The sequence below is a fragment of the Rana temporaria genome, chromosome 4 (genome assembly GCF_905171775.1).
Source record: "Rana temporaria chromosome 4, aRanTem1.1, whole genome shotgun sequence".
Taxonomy (NCBI): domain Eukaryota; kingdom Metazoa; phylum Chordata; class Amphibia; order Anura; family Ranidae; genus Rana; species Rana temporaria.
The window spans coordinates 274,376,337-274,395,822 of NC_053492.1; the positions used below are offsets into that span (position 1 = coordinate 274,376,337).

Here is a 19,486-nt window from a genome sequence, read left to right on the forward strand (position 1 = left end):
GAGTTATTGTCATTCAAATTGTGAGAGCACCGAAAGCTGAAAATTGGTCCGGTGAGGAAGGGGGTTTAAGTGCCCAGTGGTCAAGAGGTTAAGGACCGGACCAATATGCTGCTACATGACCCAAGGTGTTTTTACAATTCGGCACTGCGTTGCTTTAACAGACAATTGCGCGGTCGTGCGACGTGGCTCCCAAACAAAATTGGCGTCCTTTTCCCCCCACAAATAGAGCTTTCTTTTGGTGGTATTTGATCACCTTTGCGGTTTTTATTTTTTGCACTATAAACAAAAATAGAGCGACAATTTGCGGCATTGTGGGCACCTAAGACGCGCATGCAGAAATGCATCCGAAATGGATCTGGAGTGCATTTTTTTGGTGCGAACCATCCCTTCACAAAAATCGTATGAGAATAATTTTTGTGCTTTCCCCATTGGATATCCGAGGAATTGTCGTGATCAGCTCTTGAAAGCACGTACTGTCACAGCTGTTACACAGAGTTAGCCAGGGTCCCCATGAAAATGTTGTCACATGGCCCATGATTTCTACTTACTCCCCTGGCTTTAGTTATATCTTAAAATATGACTTTTGGTGCATGAAATATTTCCTGCAATCATTTCTCATATACCATGACATCCCTATCTGACAAATACAGAACAGTATGCACACAGCAAAAACAAAACTGGAGCCCAGCAGATAAGTGCTTAGAGATCAGGAAGTAAGCTGATGTCTTCATACATAGATGCGAGCGATCTTCCTCCTGACAACATGCACTGCCACAGCTACGTACAGCCACAGCTATGTACAGCAGCACTGAGGTCAGGTGAAAGATCCTCCTGAGCCACCATGAAGCTGTCATCCAGCAGGGGGCGCAGCAGCTAAAGGTTCCCATCCATTTCTTTTTCCTGTGTGCAGCTTTTAGCATTAGGGGAGGGAGGGCTCGGGAGCAGCCAATACGGACACACGCTGTTTCAGCAACAGAGCAGAATGTGGTGTAGTGAAGTGATCTAGGGAGGCAGAGGTGGAGGGGGACATAGGAAACTACAACAAGAGGCTTTGCTCCATGGACTAGACATGAGAAGAAACTTTCCCCGGACTCGTGCTCTCCATGGACTGGACGAAGGAGCAGTGACAAGACAACACTCTGCTGCTCCCTATTGTTTGGACGTTCCCAAAATATGGCCAAGGTTCAGGTGAACAATGTAGTGGTCCTGGATAACCCTTCTCCCTTCTACAACCCCTTCCAGTTTGAGATCACCTTTGAGTGCATAGAGGACCTGTCTGAAGGTGAGTGCTGCTGGCAAACAAGAGGTTAAACTTGCCTGCTCTCAGGCCTGCTTCCTGCCATCCGCCGAGACATGGATGATGATGGCCAGGAGGAGCCGGAGATAAACTTGCCTGCCTGTGTGTGTGATGACAGATGGTGGAGCGCAGGCAAAGTTTGACAGGAGAGGTGCCATGGTGGCAGGCAGGCAGGCAGCCATGATGTGTGTGTGAGCCGACAGTGTACACAGGAAGAGCTCACTGACCCCTGCTCCCTGTACTGTCACATCACCCACCGCACATCCTCAACAGTTGGTGCTGAAACATCAACTCAACCTGCCATCAGCAAACCATTATCCCGAGCCAATACAAAATCAGCAGCTTTAACCCCTTACTGCCTGAGCCCCCCCCCCCCCCCCCCCCCAATCATCACACACATACTAAAATGCAGATTTTGTAACCGCTTGTCCATCGGAAGGTTTTACCCCCTTCATGACCAGGACATTTTTATTGCCATTTCGCGCCATGCTTTTTTATCACTTTATACACACAAATACATAGTTGGTAAGGTTGAATAAAGACCCCAGTCCATCCCGAGTGTGTGTGTGTGTTCAAATAGAGCGTTCTTTAAAAGATATGTAAAGGTTTGTTTAAAAAACAATCATGTCATACTTTACCTCCTCTGTGCAGTTCGTATTGCACAGAGTGGTGCCAATCCTCCTCTTCTGGGGTCCCCCTCAGTGGCGCTCTTGGTTCCTGCTCTCCCTCAGGGCACTCATGCGGGCACACAGGACTCAGCCCCGCCTCCCGTCATTGGATTTGATTGACAGCAGCGGGAGACAATGGCTGCACTGCTATAAATCTATCCAATCAGGACCTGAGACACCAGCAGGACCTGGTGTTCTCATCTCCGTCGCTGAAAAGACCGGGCTCAGGTAAGTAAAAGAGTGGCTGCTGCATCACTAATGCATTAAGGTGAAAAAGCTCAAGGGTTTACAACCCCTTTAAGCCCCCGTTCACACCGGTGCAACTTGTCATGCGACCTGACAGGTCCAAAATGCATGTATTTGGACCTGTCAAAAAACAAAACAAAAGCCTTTACTTCTCTTTTAAAATGCCAGGACAATACAATTACCACCCAAATGACCCCTTTTTGGAAAACAGTCTGAGCTATTTAGCAAGTTTTTTTTTTACCAGTGGAGTACAGCATTGTCATTTGACATATGGCAGTGATCAGGGATACTGATTGGTGACAGTATGTTAAAAAATAATAACAACATATTTGAATTTTTTTTTTTTTTTTTTTTTAAAGCCCAGCTTGTTTTGGTCTAGGGCAGGGGTGCCCAACCAGTGGCCCACGGAGCCCTGTGATGTGGCCCACGACCTCCTGCTGTGGGATGGCGGGTTGGCATGCACAGATTGCAGGTCGCCATCCCAGAGCACTAGTGTTGTGAATGAAGTCAGCGTTAGAGAAAGCAAGCAGCTGCTGAGCAGAGCCAATGCTCCCTGTATAGCACTGGCTCCTGTCATAGGTGGAGTGATACCAAATGCACTCTGCCTGGGACAGCAAGTTTATTACCAACTATATATACTGTATATATGGACATATCTGCTCTGCAGTGGTACTGGGCTGCTTTCAAACTACCGCAGGTGTAGTGCCTGCGGCTTACCTGCACCAGCCATAGACTTCCGGTTTTACCTGTGGGTTGGGGCACTTTCAGAAAGTGCATCACACCAGCAGGATATGACAGAATTCTATGGCAAAGTACAGCTGACCTGCATGAAAGCCACAGGTGCACTGCGCTGCATCCACGGTGTGGGTAGACCATCAGTGTAAAAGTAGCCTTAGACCCCTTTAACATGATCTGTCTGACCCAATTAGACCCTCCATTAACCTCTATGGAGCGGCAGATGTAAACAAACTTGTGTCCGTTTATACCTGCCTACTTCCCATCCGATCTGCTCCAAAAACAGAAGTGGATCTGTCCCCTTCCATTTGATCAGGTGAAAGGGCCCATAGAGTAGAGTGGGCTGTGTCTGTGTCCGCTTTGCATACGCAGAGTGGACGCGGACCTGTCATCTACTCATTGTGGCTCGCGACAAAAAGGTTACAAAGTCGCTTAAGTGGCCCTCGCTCTTCAAAAGGTTGGGCACCCCTGGTCTAGGGGTTCGCAGTCAAGATATACTCACCTAACCCTCCAATTCTTCCAGTGCAAGACCAGTCTCTTCAGCTCCTGCCCCCAAGACCGCTGCGGGGGCTTCAATCTAAGGTAAGTAATACATAATAAGCTAGTAGGCTATGCCTACTAGCTCATTATGCCTTTGTCTTGCAGGTTTTTTTTTTTTAAAGGGTTTACAACCACTTTAACATTTTTTTTTTGCATACTTTTATCATGATCACTGTAACACTAATGTTTGAAACTGTCATGAATGGGCTACATAACAGCTGTTTGTACAGCAACTGGCCCACAGTTATCACATGATACAGGGTGCTGCCAGGTACCATGTGATACCTGTGAGCCAATCACAGCATCATAATACTAAGCATGGCTGTTATGAATGAAACCCATTCATAACAGTTGTTTACATTGTGATACCTTGGGCGCTCAAAGAAGCAGAGTACTGGCAGCTGCAATCTGTTGTGTCCGGTTCACACAGCGGTCACGGGAGCGGCGATCAGCTTGTGTCGTACATGTACATGACTGCCCGCCTGCAATAACTTTACCGTGGGAGGGAGGAAACTGGTCATGCTCAAACATAATACATATTTTTCCTGTCTTTTTTTAAAATCTAATAACATTTGCCCTACAGTTGAACTTTCAGTACAAAAATACACCGAAATTAACATTGGTGCAGACAAACTAAAAAAAATAAAAGATGCAGTTGCTTCAGGTACACATATACCAAACCTCAAAATTGCATGCGCCCATGAAATATCAAAGTATGGTACACAAAATTGTCCATAGCGTGAACCATGAATAATAACCCTAGAATTATTGCTGTCACTGCGGCACGTGCAGAGATACTTAATGTGTAATTTAGCTTTCATTTTGGACCTAAACTGCATGTTTGCATTAATATGTACATGGGGGATTTTAACATTTGAGTGTTTTTTATTCATTTAAAAAAAAGGAGAAGTTTGGCCAAAGCTCTTTTTATCATACTTCTTATGCGGGGATATGCAATTAGCGGACCTCCAGATGTTTCAGAACTACGATTCCCATGAGGCATAGCAAGACTCTGACAGCCACAAGCATTACACCCAGAGTCAGAGGCATGATGGGACTTGTAGTTTTGCAACAGCTGGAGGTCCGCTAATTGCATATCCCTGTGGGTTACAGGAGTGCACTTAGTTCTGCACTCCTGTAACTTAGATTCATCTGACAGCGGGCTAAAGCCCACTGTTGGCTGACTTAAAGTGGAGGTTCACCCGATTTCACAACTTAGCATTAAATAATAGTGGCCTGAATGTCTACTACTAATCCGCAGTTCAAAAAATTATAAAAAATCTACATACATTGTTTTCCTGTCCTGAAGCAGGCACTTCCTGGTTCTAGGTGTGCGGGACTGGGCGTGTCGCGATCGCCGCTATGCCTTGTGGGATTGATCACGAGGGTCTATTCCTCATGATGGTCACAGCGGGGAGTGTCCTTTTCAGGACGCTGCCATAGCAACTATGCAGTGTTGACGACGCGGCTCGCCGTCACACTGCACATTCACCTCATCTCGGAAGTATGTACAGAAGGGCTTCAGAGTGCCCGGAATTAAGATGGCAATGTCCATCATACATTTTTATAAAATATACTTTTCGGGGAAATCGTCATCCTAGCGGCTGGGACTATGGGACTGGTGAGTACACGTTTGTTTGTACTATCAGTGTTACAAAAAGCTATTAAAAAAAAAAAATGTTTTCCCGCGGAACCCCCGCTTTAACAGAGCCGCTTTAGGCTCGACATAAATCCCAACAATAATGTAGGGATCTGCCAAGATGCCTAACCTGCTGCTGGCTCAGCTTCTCAGTGCACCACTAAGAACTGAAGTCAACCACTCCCTCCTCCACAGCCCAGTGAGCTCTGGAGGGGCAGAGCGTGGTGACTGGCAGTAACCACTCTCTGTTCATTGAAGACCAAGAACTGAGCGATCAGTGATCATGCAAGTTTCTCAGTGTTAAGAGCCAGCAGTGGACAGCTGCAGCATCGGTCTTTTTAAGTAGATATCAGGGTCCTATAGATCCATATATCAACCATGCACTCTGCTGAAGCCAGCAGCCCGCTATAAAGAAAAAAAGAAAAAAAAAAGTAAAACGGACTGCTATATTGTCCGTGAGTTTGTTTACATTCTGGTACTGCTGTTGCTGTAAGGACTTATTCAAATAGACAGAAAATGCAGCATTCCGATGCGCACAAGTTTGTGCACATCTACACGCAACACTATAGTAATCAATGAAACCCATACGCACAGCTGCACAGAAACAAAAAGTAGGACACCCTTGTCCAGGGACGCCCAGATCTGCAAATTTTACGTGCAAACATGCCTAAACTTTCTGTGTAAATGTGTAGCCGTTCATGCAAATAAAATAATTAATGTACGTGTCTAAACACTGTATGTATCTAAACATGTCTAAACGTGAGTATCTTAGATGCGTATTTTCTGCAGGAGTTTCTGCTAGCAAGAACCTGTGTTTGTGCCGAAATTACTAATATGCTAAAACTTTATATTCATTTTCATTGCAATATAAAGTTGTTAGTAGATATCTGAATGTAAAGTAGATATATAGTTACCAACACTGTTTACAGTACACAATGAAGTAATTGACGTGATCTAAAAGAAAACTGGATGGCAGGCATACAGAATGGGGTGGGAGATACCAGCTGCACCATGAACCAGAATAAGAAGTGACTGTGTAGTTGCCAAATGTCCCCCCATTTCCAGGGACATTTCTGGATAGAATTTCTGTATATTTTAGATTTACCTTTTATGTTGCATTTTTGCGCTTGATGCATTTTTCAGGCACGTTTTGCAGTGCATTTTTTAAACCCTTGTTTTATGCATTTTTGCATGCAGTTTTCATGCATTTAGCGTTTTTTTTTACTTTAACCACTTAAGCCTCGGACCATTTTGCTGGTCAATGACGGGCCACTTTTTGCGATTCAGCACTGCGTCGCTTTAACTGACAATTGCGCGGTCGTGCTAAATGGCTCCCAAACAAAATTGACGTCCTTTTTTCCCCACAAATAGAGATTTCTTTTGGTGGCATTTGATCCCATCTGCGGTTTTTATTTTTTGCGCTATAAACAAAAATATAGCAACAATTTTGAAAAAAAACAATATTTTTAAAATTTTTGCTATAATAAATATACCCCAAAATGATATAACTTTTTTTCCCCTCAGTTTATGCCGATACGTATTCTTCATTTTTTTTTTTTACCATAAATATCGCAATAAGCGTTTATCGATTGGTTTGTGCAAAAGTTATAGCGTCTACAAAATAGGGGATAGTTTTATGGCATTTTTTTACTAGTAATGGCGGCGATCAGCTATTTTTAATTGTGACTGCGACATTATGGCGGACTCATCGGACACATTTTTGGGACCATTGTCATTTTTACAGCGACCAGTGCTATAAAAATGCACTGGTTAATGTGAAAATGGCACTGGTAGTGAGGAGGTTAACCACTAGGTGGTGCTGAAGGGGTTAAGTGTGCCCAGGGACATGTTCTAACTGTAGGGGGGATGGGCTTACTGTGACAACAGTGATCACAGGAAGCTGTGTACACTGTCCTGTCGCTAGAAAGACTTTTTTTCTCACCGTGACACGATCGCGGGTATGCCCGCAGACTCGACCCGCGGTCGGAGTCATGGAGCTCTCGGCAGGCATGCGGCCACAATGCCGGCTTCTTAAAGGGGACATATATATATATATATATACACATCCTTCTGCCTGTCCGTGCCATGCTGTCGACTTAGAAAAGAATGGGACAAGGGCCTCTTCCCGACAACCCTGGCCTGTTATTGTTAGGGTCTGCAGACTTATTGGAATCTGAAAGCCCCCCTTTTAGAAGGGGGGCCCCCAGATCCTGCCCCCCATGTGAATAGGTATGGGTACATCATACCCCTACCCATTCACCTCAAAAAGCATCCTTTATTAAAAAAAATTGCTCGGAGATGTTTTTTCACGCCACAATCTTCTCCTGCTGCCGTTTTCTTCCTCGCCAGAAAACTGGTTTTACTTGGTTAATTACATTATCAAGATTGAATAGTGGACAAAAGGTTAGGTCACATTTCTAGTGAAAATATTGGATCACTTGTATTTGTGCTTTAACGAATATACATTTCTCAATAGGCCTGGTTCACACTAGTGCAATTTTTGATGCGACTTGAGTCACACAGAATCGCTTGACATTGGAAATAGTATTGCTTTTAATAGTGGTAATTTACATCAATGCAGCACTACTGCGGTAGGAGTGTAGGGAATGGTCCTGTGCTACTTTGGTGCGATGTAATGCAATTTTGTGGTTCATAGACTTGAATAGAAACAAATCCAAAACACGTGTACGTGCGAGTAGTAGTAAAAGTCACATGACAGTCCCAAGACACGTGCAGCAAGATTGCACAGCACCTACAGTGCAGAATTGCACCTCTAATCAGATTGAGCCTAGGTTCACACTGACCGCATGTCAGGGACATCTGTATGGGTTTCTGCACAGATGTCAATGGAAATCGCACCCTAAAGTTTCAAACCTAGGCATGAAATTTACACAACTTGGTGAACACTGCTTTTTTGTTTACAGACCTGGAATGGAAAATAATTTATGTGGGTTCTGCTGAGAGTGAAGAATACGATCAGGTGTTGGACTCTGTGTTGGTAGGACCCGTACCTGCAGGACGGCACATGTTTGTATTTCAGGTAAGATTATATGCAGTAAACAAGGACCCTTCATTGGCTCTAATGTTTGTGGTGAAACCTACTTTTTTTTTTTTTATGCAATTTTTTTTTAAAAATACAGGAGTAACATTGAAGGTGCGGAAACAGTGACATTTAATCAGCTTTGTCGTAGGTACAAATTGCATTTGCTTGTTCCAGCACCATAGTAAAATAGTACCCCAACCACACATGCTATCGGGTCCTAGCACAGTTTGTTGTAGTGACAGCCAGGGTTCATTCTATGCCCAGAACCTGAAAGACCATCAAAGCACAACTCCAGGAAGAAACGATTTTTAGAGGTAAGGTTGGGCCAGCTTATTTGCCCCCAATGATTGGCATCTAACATCAGTAGTGCTGCTAAAAGTTTGTATTGTGCCAGATACAGAGTGAGCTTTGATTTTCTGGGCATTACTGCTGCAATTTCCCTTCTCACTGTGGGTCACTTGCTACCTTTCTTTCATAAATATATTGTATTTTATTCAATAAAAACAAGAAGTTCTATGATTGGACAAGTTGGTGGGAAGGGCCAGATGAACGTCAGGATATACCCTTGTCCAATCACAGAATACCTTGTTTTCATTGAAAAGATAACAAGATGCTAAATGGATGAGGTATTGAGCAAGTGACCTACTGTAAAAGATGTATGAAATCAGAATTGGCAGTAGCACCAGAAGATCCAAGCCTGGCATGGAATACAAAGGGGAATTTTAACATTACAAGTAGCCTTCCAGATGATAGATACCAGCTCATTGGAGGTATGTTGGCCTAATCGAATGTCTAAAAAATATTTCTTTCCTGGAATTCCATTTTAAAGGCTTTCAATAAAGTTTCAGAGCATTGTGGCTTTAGGAAAAGTCCTGTAATATTTCATTCATCATTACAATTTCCTTTGACATGCAGCAGCCATGACTAAATAAGGTATAGTCAATCCAGCGCTTTCCTTTCACTGCAGCAATAAATCACTCCTTAGAACAGCAAGCAATAGCCCGCTATAGCAGTCCTTTGCACACTGGTGAGGCAGATATGTATGGAGGGCTGGAATGAGCCCCCCTTACTAGATCCAGCCCTCTCATGAAGAAAAAAATAAATCATAAAATAAAATTAAATACCCACCTCCCCTTTTAACCACCAGGTTACAAATCCAATAAACATATTGGATTCTAAGGATGACACTTGTGCTTACTGCATGAAATGCTCATGCAAGCCTGCACACAATGCCAGTCAGCATTTTTGCAATTGGAACAACACTGCATCAGATCCAATCTGCTGAAATGCACTAAATGTACACACAGATTCTTTTCACCTCTGTGCATTTCAATTGAAAGAATAGCAAAAAGTGATAGGCCTGTAATCAGAATAATATGATCACATAAGTAGGCTTTTTCATGGCAGGAAAATTAGATGGGGTCATAATCTAAGGCAGGGATATGCAATTAGCGGACCTCCAGCTGTTCCAGAACCACAAGTCCCATGAGGCATAGCAATACTCCTGACAGCCACAAGCATGACACCCAGAGGCATGATGGGACTTGTAGTTTTGCAACAGCTGGAGGTCCGCTAATTGCTTATTCCTGATCTAAGGTCTTGCCAGTTTATTTTGGAGAATCAGTCCTGTTCCTAGAAGATGGGAGGGTAGTCACTTCTTTACATCCACATGTGATGCAAGTAGAGGTCGACGATATATCGGCCGGCTGATATTTCACCTTTTTTAAGAAATATTATGTAAAAAAAGACCGATTGAAAAGGGATCTGAGGCAGGGGCATATTGGGTGAAACCCCCCCCCCCTCCCCGTCTAAACAGCTGCCATCACGACCACTGCCTGCGTTTTTTTTTTTCCCCCCAGTGGAGGAAATCGTCAGCGGCCGCCATCGATTGGCTGTTACTGGCCGCGCTGTATTCTGGAGTTTGTAGTCTGGAGGCAGGGAGTGCAGCATGTCAGGGGACAAATGGAGCTGCCTTTAGCCAGGCGAGGGAATGGAACGGAGGCGGGAGCGCTCCGCTGGTGGGAGCTGATGAGGTGGCAGTTAATTACATCAAGCTGTACTGGTGGGCACTGAACTGTACTGGTGGGCACTGATGAGCTGTACTTGTGGGCACTAATAGGCTGCACCCTAGATTTTCTGAGATAAAAGGTAAAATAACCGGCAACATATATCGGCCATCGGCCGCCCCGATTTCTAAATATCGGCATCGGCCAGAGAAAAATCCATATCGGCCGATCTCCTAGATGTAAGCATCCCAGTGTTTAAACTGATTGCACCCTCATGGTTGCTTCAGGGACTGTGAGATTGTAAGCATGAGTGAAGCAGAGCTGTTCATTAAAATTTAACTTTATGTAGAAAATAAAGGGTGAACAGACAGGATTTTTAATGCAGGAGACATGCTTTGTCTCGTTTACATTGAAGTTACCTGCCTGTACAGTAAGCTGTGCACAGCTCTCAACATAAAATTTTTTTTTTTTTTTTTAAGCAAGGTCATAGTGGATGAACAACTATGGTTTCATGTTAAGCTTTTGCACTGCTCAAAGCTGGAAGATCAAAAATTTCCCCAGTGGAATGGGAGTAGGCATACATTCATTAAAGTGTAAGTAAACCCACCTATCATTTTCAGGCAAGGAAGCTGCCATCTTGGCCTATGTTTAATCTTCAACTGCCATGATGCTGCACATGTGATCAGTTATGACACCAGCCATTGGATGGTTTGACAGTTTGGTTGAGAGCACAACCAATGTGACAGTTAGCAATCCCGGCATGCCGGAAATGTAACTGCTTTTTGAAACTGTTAAATCGATGGGTTTACTTCCACTCTAAGCCTAAAGTGAAAGCATACTGAAGGCAAGATGCCACTCAAACCAACCCGGTGTTAAATCAATGTGTGTGTCCTCAGCCAGCGCTGCTTTGGCTCACAGTGATGGGGAAAGAGAGCAGGACAGAGGCTTATAAATGCAAATCGGCCTATAATGCATTTATAATTCTCTGTCCTGCTCTCTTTCCCTACCTGTGGTACAAATCACATTGGGGGTGTGACCGGAGCAGCTCTGGCTGAGTTCATACACGTATGTATTGGGACTAAGGTAAAGTGTTTGTTAACCCATTCATTTAAGTCTATGCCAACCCCTCTATTAAACCCTGGCATAGCACATCGTATTAGTCTTTTAGAAAAACTAGGCATGTAAATACCGGTTTAGACCGGTCACATGACTCGCGGCCACTGTACAGCTCCGATGGATGACTTATGCAGGAGGGGCCGAGATGTCCCTCTGATGTCAGCTGGGGTGGTCCCATGGCTGCTCAGCCCCTTCTGCAGTAGCCCTGGAAACCGGCCAAGACAGACACAGAGCTGACAGGCAAGGAAGAGGGGGAGAGGGAGGAGTGCAGGGCTGCAGATGATGTTATAAAATGAAAGTGTATGCTGTGATCATAGAACTTTAAGCCTATTATAGCAGGCTTTTGTGGTAAAAATATATTAGACAAAAAAAAAAAACATATTGAAGAGTTTGTAGCATCCTCTAGATATATAGATCGAAGTGTAGGTATAGCCAAAGTTTTTTTTTTTTTTTGGTAGCTTTGAGTAGGAAAAAAAGTACCATTGGGACAGGAAGTGAAATGTACCCAGAGACTCAACAAGAAGTCATCTCCCAAAGGTCTCCCATTAGACAGTTGTCCCCAGAAGAGGCGTATTCAGCTGGACAATTTTCCTCTCCCCTCTTGTTTTGGATTTACATTCACTTTCTCTCTGACAGTGGTCATCAGTACAAATAAAAGTAGTAATCTTCCTGACATTTTATGAAAATAAAAAAACTGTTATTTGAAAAAAAAAAAAAAAAAATAGTAATCTTCAATGGAGACGCAAACAACAGTAAAAACGTGATAAAGGGTCTACACCTAACCCCACGCTATCCAGTAGGTAACCACTGCCCCTGGGAGCATCTTAACCACTTCCATATCGCTGATCATTATATGACGTCCTTTCAGTGGTGATATCTTAGCTGCAGCTACAGGCATCATTCAGATATACTTATTTTAAGCCGGCGATTCCTTGCACCGTAAGAACAATCCTATCGCTTGATCGTTCTTCTATGCGGCGGGAGGGGACGCCGCCCCCCCCCCCCCCCATATCTCTTAATAAAGAGGACTTGTCACGCACTATTCCAAGCAATGTTTACATTCTTCATAATAGGAATAAAAGTGATCAAAACATTTTTTTTGAAAGGGAAAGTGTAAAAATAAAAAAAAGTGCCCCCGTCCCTGCATACTCAGAAGCAAAGGCATTCGTAGGTTTAAACCACAGGTGAGATGTCACCAGGAATGTTAAAGCAATCTCTGTAAAGCCTTGTACACACAATTGGATTTTTCTGACGGGAATTGTGTGATGACAGGCGGTTTGCGGAAAATCCGACCATTTGTATGCTCCATCGGACAATTGTTGTTGCATTTTCCGCAGACAAATGTTGGCGAACAGCGGTCTGTTGTCCGATTTTCCGAGCATGTGTACACATGTCCTTCGGACAAAAGTCCAAAGTACAAAAAAGCATGCTTGGAAGCAATGCTCACCAAACACAATATTAGCAGAAGGTATCCAAAGGGTGGTGCTCAAGAGCTGTAAAACTATGTAGTACGTAACTACGTTTGTGTTTGTTGGTCGACAATTGTGTGCAGTTTGTATGCAAGACAAATTTTTGGCCAACTTACTCTAAACATGTAACCCGTAAAAAAAAAAAAAATGGGGATTTTTAAAGTACCAAAGTTTGGCGCCATATCGCGAATGTGCACAATTTTAAAGCGTGACATGTGAGGTATCTATTTACTTGACCGAATAGAATATCTTTTAAATTATACCAAACATTGGGCTAATTTTACTGTTTTTTTTTTTTTTTTTTATTCATGAAATTATTATTTGAAAAAATGATGCGCAAATACTATGTGACATAAAAAATTGCAATGGCCACCATTTTATTTCATAGGGTCTCTGCTAAAAAAATATATAACCGTTTGGGGGTTCTGAGTAATGTTCTAGCAAAAAAAAAAAAAGATTTTTTTCATGTAGGAGAGGAGTGCTTGAATTTGCTATGGAAGTGGTTAAACTACAATCTGTATATTTTCTGCATGGGAAAAACATCAGCAGGTACATATGTAAATGTTATGTCATATGACTAAATAAACAATTATTATCTTAGCATAATTCATGAATACTAGAAAAAAAACTCCTGATCAACGAATACAACGGCATTTCAAAGCAGAGATCTTCATAATCGCATTTTCTCCTTACAGTACTGTTGACTAGAAGGAGCTCCCTTATATAAAGTTAGATTTATGTTGATCATATTTTATGTTACCCCAAAGTCTGTAGATATTGCAGCCACCAACTATCATATATTCCAGTCAATACGCAATCCCCAAACAGTGGCAGCATCGTACCTGCTATGCTATTAATATTTATTTGCTACAATTTTAAATGTCCTCCTCACGACTTGGGATAGAAGAATAAAAACATATGAGCATCTATCTACAGCAATGCCAGGGTGATACTAAGCGCAATTTTTTTCCCTCCAAAACATAATTGTTGCATCTTTTTACTTCTAGGCAGATGCTCCCAATGCTGGACTTATTCCTGATGCAGATGCTGTTGGTGTCACAGTAGTTTTAATTACATGTACATACAGAAGTCAGGAGTTCATCAGAGTGGGTTATTATGTTAATAATGAATACACTGAAACAGAACTGCGGGAAAACCCACCAGTGAAACCAGACTTTTCCAAGGTAAGAACTGCCGGCTTTGTTCTACCACTGCAAGTCACATGGTACCAACCAGCCTGGAAAAAGGCTGCGAGCGTTTCAGTTTGGCACCAATGTGTAAAGTTTAGCCACTTCCTTTTGAATCTTCAGCACAGTAAACAGCTATATGGGCAGTGATAAGTGTACAAGAGAAGACATGCAGTGAAGATAATAACACATGAGAAAAACAACAATGGGGCTCATGCCATTCATTGAGCATTCACGGTTGCATTGTACTATAAGAACATATTTTAGAAATAGGACAGCTGGCAGCATATGTGTCATTCATAATATCGGGTTAATATATAGAAAAGAAGCTTGGCTGTATAAAAACCCCACTTTGCCGATTTCCTTTGAATTGCAGACTGTACAGATTCAAGCCTTTTCATTCTCAAGAACTACTGCTAGAATGCAGGGGTGGGCAATTTTCCCAAGGGCCACATGAGAAACTGGGACCGAACCTAGGGCCAGATTCACAAACGAGATACGACGGCGTATCTACTGATACGCCGTCGTATCTCTGTTTCTAACTATGCGACTGATTCATAGAATCAGTTACGCATAGCTAGCCCTAAGATCCGACAGGTGTAATTGAATTACACTGTCGGATCTTAAGGATGCAATTCTAGGCCGGCCGCTAGGTGGCGAGGCCATTACGGCCGGCGTAGAATATGCAAATGAATACTTACGGCGATCCCCAAACGGCCCGTCGATCTAACTCTACGTTGTTTCTGTCGAGTTACGCCACGTAAAACTAGGGCTGAGCCCTAGTTGTCTTATGCCATGTTAAGTATGGCCGTCGTTCCCGCGTCGAAATTTAAACATCAACGTCGTTTGCGTAAGACGCTCGTGAATGGCGCTGGACGCCATTTACGTTAACGTCTAAGCAAATGACGTCGGTGCGACGTCATTTAGCGCAATGCACGTCGGGTAAGTTACCCCTAATTTAAATGGGACTCGCCCCATTCGATTGGGCCCACCTTGCGCCGGACGGATTTAGGATACACCGCCGCAAATTTCCAGGTAAGTGCTTTGTGGATCGGGCACTAACTTGGGAAATTTGCGGCGGTGTAACTTAAATCGTTTGTTACGTTGCGCCCGGGCTACGTGAATCTGGCCCCTAATTCTTCTCCATATTACATTTTGGACAGGGGAATGAAGTACAAAAAAAATATTGAAAACAAACACTGAGCTCTAGGAATAAATAGGTATAACTGCTCATGAAATGTGTCTTTCACATGGATAGTCATGGGTGGCAAACTATAAGAGAACAGCCAGACCGCTGTTCACATCCCCTGATGCTTTGCTGCTGCGCCATTTTCAACTCAGGGTGCAGAGTTTGACAAGCAGCATCTTTTTTGTGGATTTTTTGCAAAGAAACCTTTGAGCAAAGTGTGGATGGGAAAAATCAGCAAAACTTCAGCTTGTAGCCTCTAGACACCAGGCTGCAGACCCAGTCACCTGCAACCTCCTGAGTACAAATGGCTATGTAGGTCCATAGATGCCCCCCACCAGTGCTAGTAGGCCTTCGCAGGGAGGATGGTTTTCCTCTCGAACCGGAGAACTTGGGGTCCAGTTCTTTTCAATAAACTGGGATGTGGCACTTGGTGCCCTGAGAATGGTTGCTTACAAGAGGAACCTTTCTTGGACTTTGAAGGCATCACCAGTTTCTGACCTCAGAAGTTCACCTTTGCATTCTTCTTAAAGGGAAAGTGCATATGCTTTCCGTAGTAACCTTTTGGTTATAGGCATCAGAGGATAGCCTGAAATAAGCTTATCCAATCAAAGGGCAGCTTCTCAATTTGCTTTGTGCAGAAAAGTTACACTGACCAACACTTTAGTCACAGGATCCTTCTCATGTGGACAGAAAATGTGCCCACCTGTGGAAGCAGCCTCAAGGACTATTCCAAGGCATCCACTATAAAGCTCAGGGCTCTTGGAAAGTCTTCTAGGTCAGATTCTCTGGAACAGGGCACTCACTATGCCCAAAATTTAAAGGGTCTGTCAAACTCCCACAGCAGGCTGGAGAGCTGCTCCTACCAGAGAGGATTCTTCTAACCTTTTATTTGTGGTTTCTTTTAAGACTGGGAACTAATCCACAAAGACCACCAGGGTCTTTGCTTAAAAAATAAATAGCCTATTAAACAGCTGGAAAGCACCATTTTGTAGAATTATTCCTAGAGTACTGGTGAGTAAACCTTTTGGTGGTAAAAACATTCTCCGGGTGAGAGGTGCCCCTCCAGTCCAGATATAACTGCAGAGAATTCCTCCCTTGCCACAAAAGAAGTGAAACATAGATAAGGGCAGGGATTCAGAGCAAATCTGATTCCTAAGGGAGCCATTGAGGGGCTAACTTTGCAGGGGCACCTCCCTACCTGATAAAAGTGATTTGGTAGCCCATCCCATTGTTCTTCTCTCCTCCTCCCTGCCTGCACAAAGACATGTGTTGCTGGGTGATAATCAGGCTTGTGTACCTCGGAGGGAAGTGGCCACACAGCTGAGAGGATAAAACAGTTTTCTGGCAGTGTTATGTTACTTTTAATCCTGACCCCCCTATTCCTGTACTATCAGAACTGCTTTTTTTAGGGCTTGTTCATAATAGCAGCAATGACTGCTGCACCTCTGAAAAGCAATCATGCTCAGATCGCTTTTTAGAGGCAATATGTTGCCTCCTCACCACCTGTTTTAACCCCGTAAATGTATCATCATCACACAGCACATAGTTGCAGTGCAGCCTCATTCATCCTGGGTATACCTCCAGCTGCAGCATGTGTACACCCCCAGCTGCTGCCTCTGCAGCTAAAGGAGCAGTTGGGGGTGGTAAAAGCAGCTCAACCCTGTGGTTTTACCATCCCCCTCCAACCAGGGCTGTGGAGTCGGAGGAAATTTTGGGTACCTGGAGTCGGCAAACAATGCACCGACTCCAACTCCTACTAAATTTAGATTGTTGAAACATTTAGGAGTCAAAACATTTATCTACCGACTCCACAGTCCTGCCTCCAACCTCACATGTGAACACAGCTGTGTAGATGCATGCTGCCAATTCATTTCAATGGGCTGTCCTACCCGCAGGAAAAAGTCATCCCAGACTTGTGGAGTACCATTAAGAATTAATGGCACACCTAAAGAGCAGAGCATTTGTATGTCAGGATTGAGCAGGATTTTGCGCACATTCCGCGACACACAGTAACGTGAACCAAGCCTTGGACAGGGGTGCCTCGAGACTGAAAATACTTTAAGGGCACCCCATTGGAAAAAGGTTGAGAAACACTACCTAACCCTTTGCATACAACCTCATAGCTGTATATCAGCGTACTTCTGACAGCCGCCACTCTTGAGAGATCTGGATAAATATTTGGAAAATATATGTCACAGCTGTAAGGCCCCTTTCACACGAACGGATAGAATGGTGCTTTGAGCTGCGGATTCTACCGCAGCTAAAAGCACACAATGCTTTCCTATGGTCCCATTCACACACTGCGTTTACCTGCGGTTTGGTGCAGATAGAAAAAATAGAATTGAATGCGTCCAGGAACAATTTGGCGCAGCTATCTGCACATAACCGCAGGTAATCACAGTGCCAGCTTCGTTTGGTATGAGTCATGAGGGGGAACTTCACGCCAAATTTTAAATAAAAAAACATTATGGGTTCCCCTCCAGGAGCATACCAGGTCCTTGGGTCTGGTATGGATTTAAAGGGGAACCCCTACACTGAAAAAATGGCGTGGGGGTCCCCCCAAAATCCATACCAGAACCTTGTCCGAGCACGCAGCCCGGTCGGTCAGGAAAGGGGATGGGGATGAGCGAGCGCCCCCCCCCCCCTTCTAAACCGTACCAGCATGCATGCCCTCAACATTGAGGGAAAAAAGTGTAAAAAAAAACCACACTACACAGGTTTTTAAAGTCATTTATTAGGCAGCTCCGGGAGTCTTCTTCCGATTTCGGTGGTCTCTTCTTCTGCTCTCCGGTGCCTTCTTCCTTCTGCCGGGCTGCTCCGCTATCTTCTTACAGCTCTTTTACTAGCGGCGGCCCGGTCTTCTGCTTTGTCTTCTTCCCTCTTCTCTTCTTCGATGTTGACACGACGCTTCCTCCCGCTGTAATGCCGGGTGCGCAATGATTTATATAGGCCTCTAATGACGTCACAGTCCCATCATGCTTTGGGTGAAGACATAAGGGGCGGGGTCATCAGGTGATATCACCCGGTGACCACGCCCCATGACTATATAAATCGTTGCGCACCTGGCATTACAGTGGGAGGAAGCGTTTTGCCAACATCAGAAGAGCAGGCCGCCGCTAGTAAAAGAGCTGCAAGAACATAGAGGAGGAGTCCGGCAGAAGGCACCGGAGAGCAGAAGAAGAGACCCCAGAAGTCAGAAGAAGACCCCCGGAGCTGCCTAATAAATGACTTAAAAAACCTATGTAGTGAGCAGACGCCGGACCTTGCCAGAAAGAAGTCTCCCGCGCGCATTGCGCGGGAGTGACAACATCGTGGCTCCAGCCACTCACAGCGCTGGAGCCACGATACCCAGAAGACACATCGAGGCAACATGTCAGCTACATCGGTGTGGACCATGTAAGTTTCCAACGTCTCGTTCTAAGGTAAGCAGCTCATTATGCCTTTTGCTTTACAGGGTTAAAAAATAAATAAAGTAATAAAGTATTTATCTTTAAACATTAGCATCTTATGTCACTTTGGTAGCCCTTTTCTTCTCTCCCCCTCTTGGGATATATTTTTTCTGTACCAAGATGGTCATGTGCAGAACAAGGAATGGTAAGTCCGTACTTATCAGGAAAAGAGCAACAGAAGGGAGACCACAGACAATGCTGGTGATTAGTCCTTTATGCCTTGCCTGCCATTAGACACAGCTTCCAGGGTTTTTTAAGTTTCTGCTGCTATATACTAGCATGAGTGTTAAAGCCTCCATATAAAAATATGTATATATGCAGTTGCTACATTTACCGGAATGAGCTAGTGGTTACATCTATTCTGATATATTTTTTCATTTTATTATAGTTGCAAAGAAACATACTGGCATCAAACCCTAGAGTAACAAGATTCCATATAAACTGGGAAGATAACACAGAGAAGTTAGATGAGCTAGACAACAGCAACCCCAATCTCCAGTCAATGCTTTCCACAGAGGGCATGCCATCTGCTTCAAAGGGCTGGCCTGCCTCGGAGAACTCACTCAACGTCATGCTAAAATCTCACATGGACTGTATGTGACTACATGTTTGGCTCTGTAAAAAGGACTACTTCACCAGAATTCACCATTTCCAGATCAGCACATTACTGGGCAATGTTTGAAAACAAAAACAAACTTTCAACAATAACATTTCTAGGTGGAAAATTTATTTGAACTTATAACTATTTTTAACAAAAGTTGCCATTAAATATATTATTTTTCATCTGCATAACAATTGGCAGATAGAGCCTAAAATGCAACTAAAGAGTTTTGTATTTATTTTGAGGTGAATACATTACAGTTCTTAAATAAACCTAACCCTGTTACATTTGGCTATACAGA

At 43.7% G+C, this 19,486-nt stretch overlaps 2 protein-coding genes across 4 annotated transcripts in view; one reads left to right on the plus strand and one right to left on the minus strand.

Moving 5' to 3' along the window:
- Positions 1 to 19,486, minus strand: part of MCM9 (minichromosome maintenance 9 homologous recombination repair factor) — a 113,914-nt gene that overhangs the window by 33,826 nt on the left and 60,602 nt on the right. The window lies entirely within an intron of this gene.
- ASF1A (anti-silencing function 1A histone chaperone) lies at positions 960 to 19,404 on the plus strand. Its single transcript, XM_040350319.1, has 4 exons — positions 960 to 1,282; positions 8,050 to 8,165; positions 13,767 to 13,943; positions 18,973 to 19,404. Exons 1-4 carry the CDS (start codon positions 1,174 to 1,176, stop codon positions 19,183 to 19,185), a joined length of 615 nt encoding a protein of 204 aa, XP_040206253.1. The 5' UTR covers positions 960 to 1,173; the 3' UTR covers positions 19,186 to 19,404.

What these genes read in the sequence shown, in the direction of transcription:
- ASF1A (XM_040350319.1), top strand. Translation starts at nt 1,174, where the DNA reads ATGGCCAAGGTTCAGGTGAACAATGTAGTGGTCCTGGATAACCCTTCT. An exon ending in CATAGAGGACCTGTCTGAAG is followed by an intron (nt 1,283 to 8,049) that starts GTGAGTGCTGCT and finishes TTTTGTTTACAG; the next exon opens with ACCTGGAATGGAAAATAATT. An exon ending in GGCACATGTTTGTATTTCAG is followed by an intron (nt 8,166 to 13,766) that starts GTAAGATTATAT and finishes TTTTACTTCTAG; the next exon opens with GCAGATGCTCCCAATGCTGG.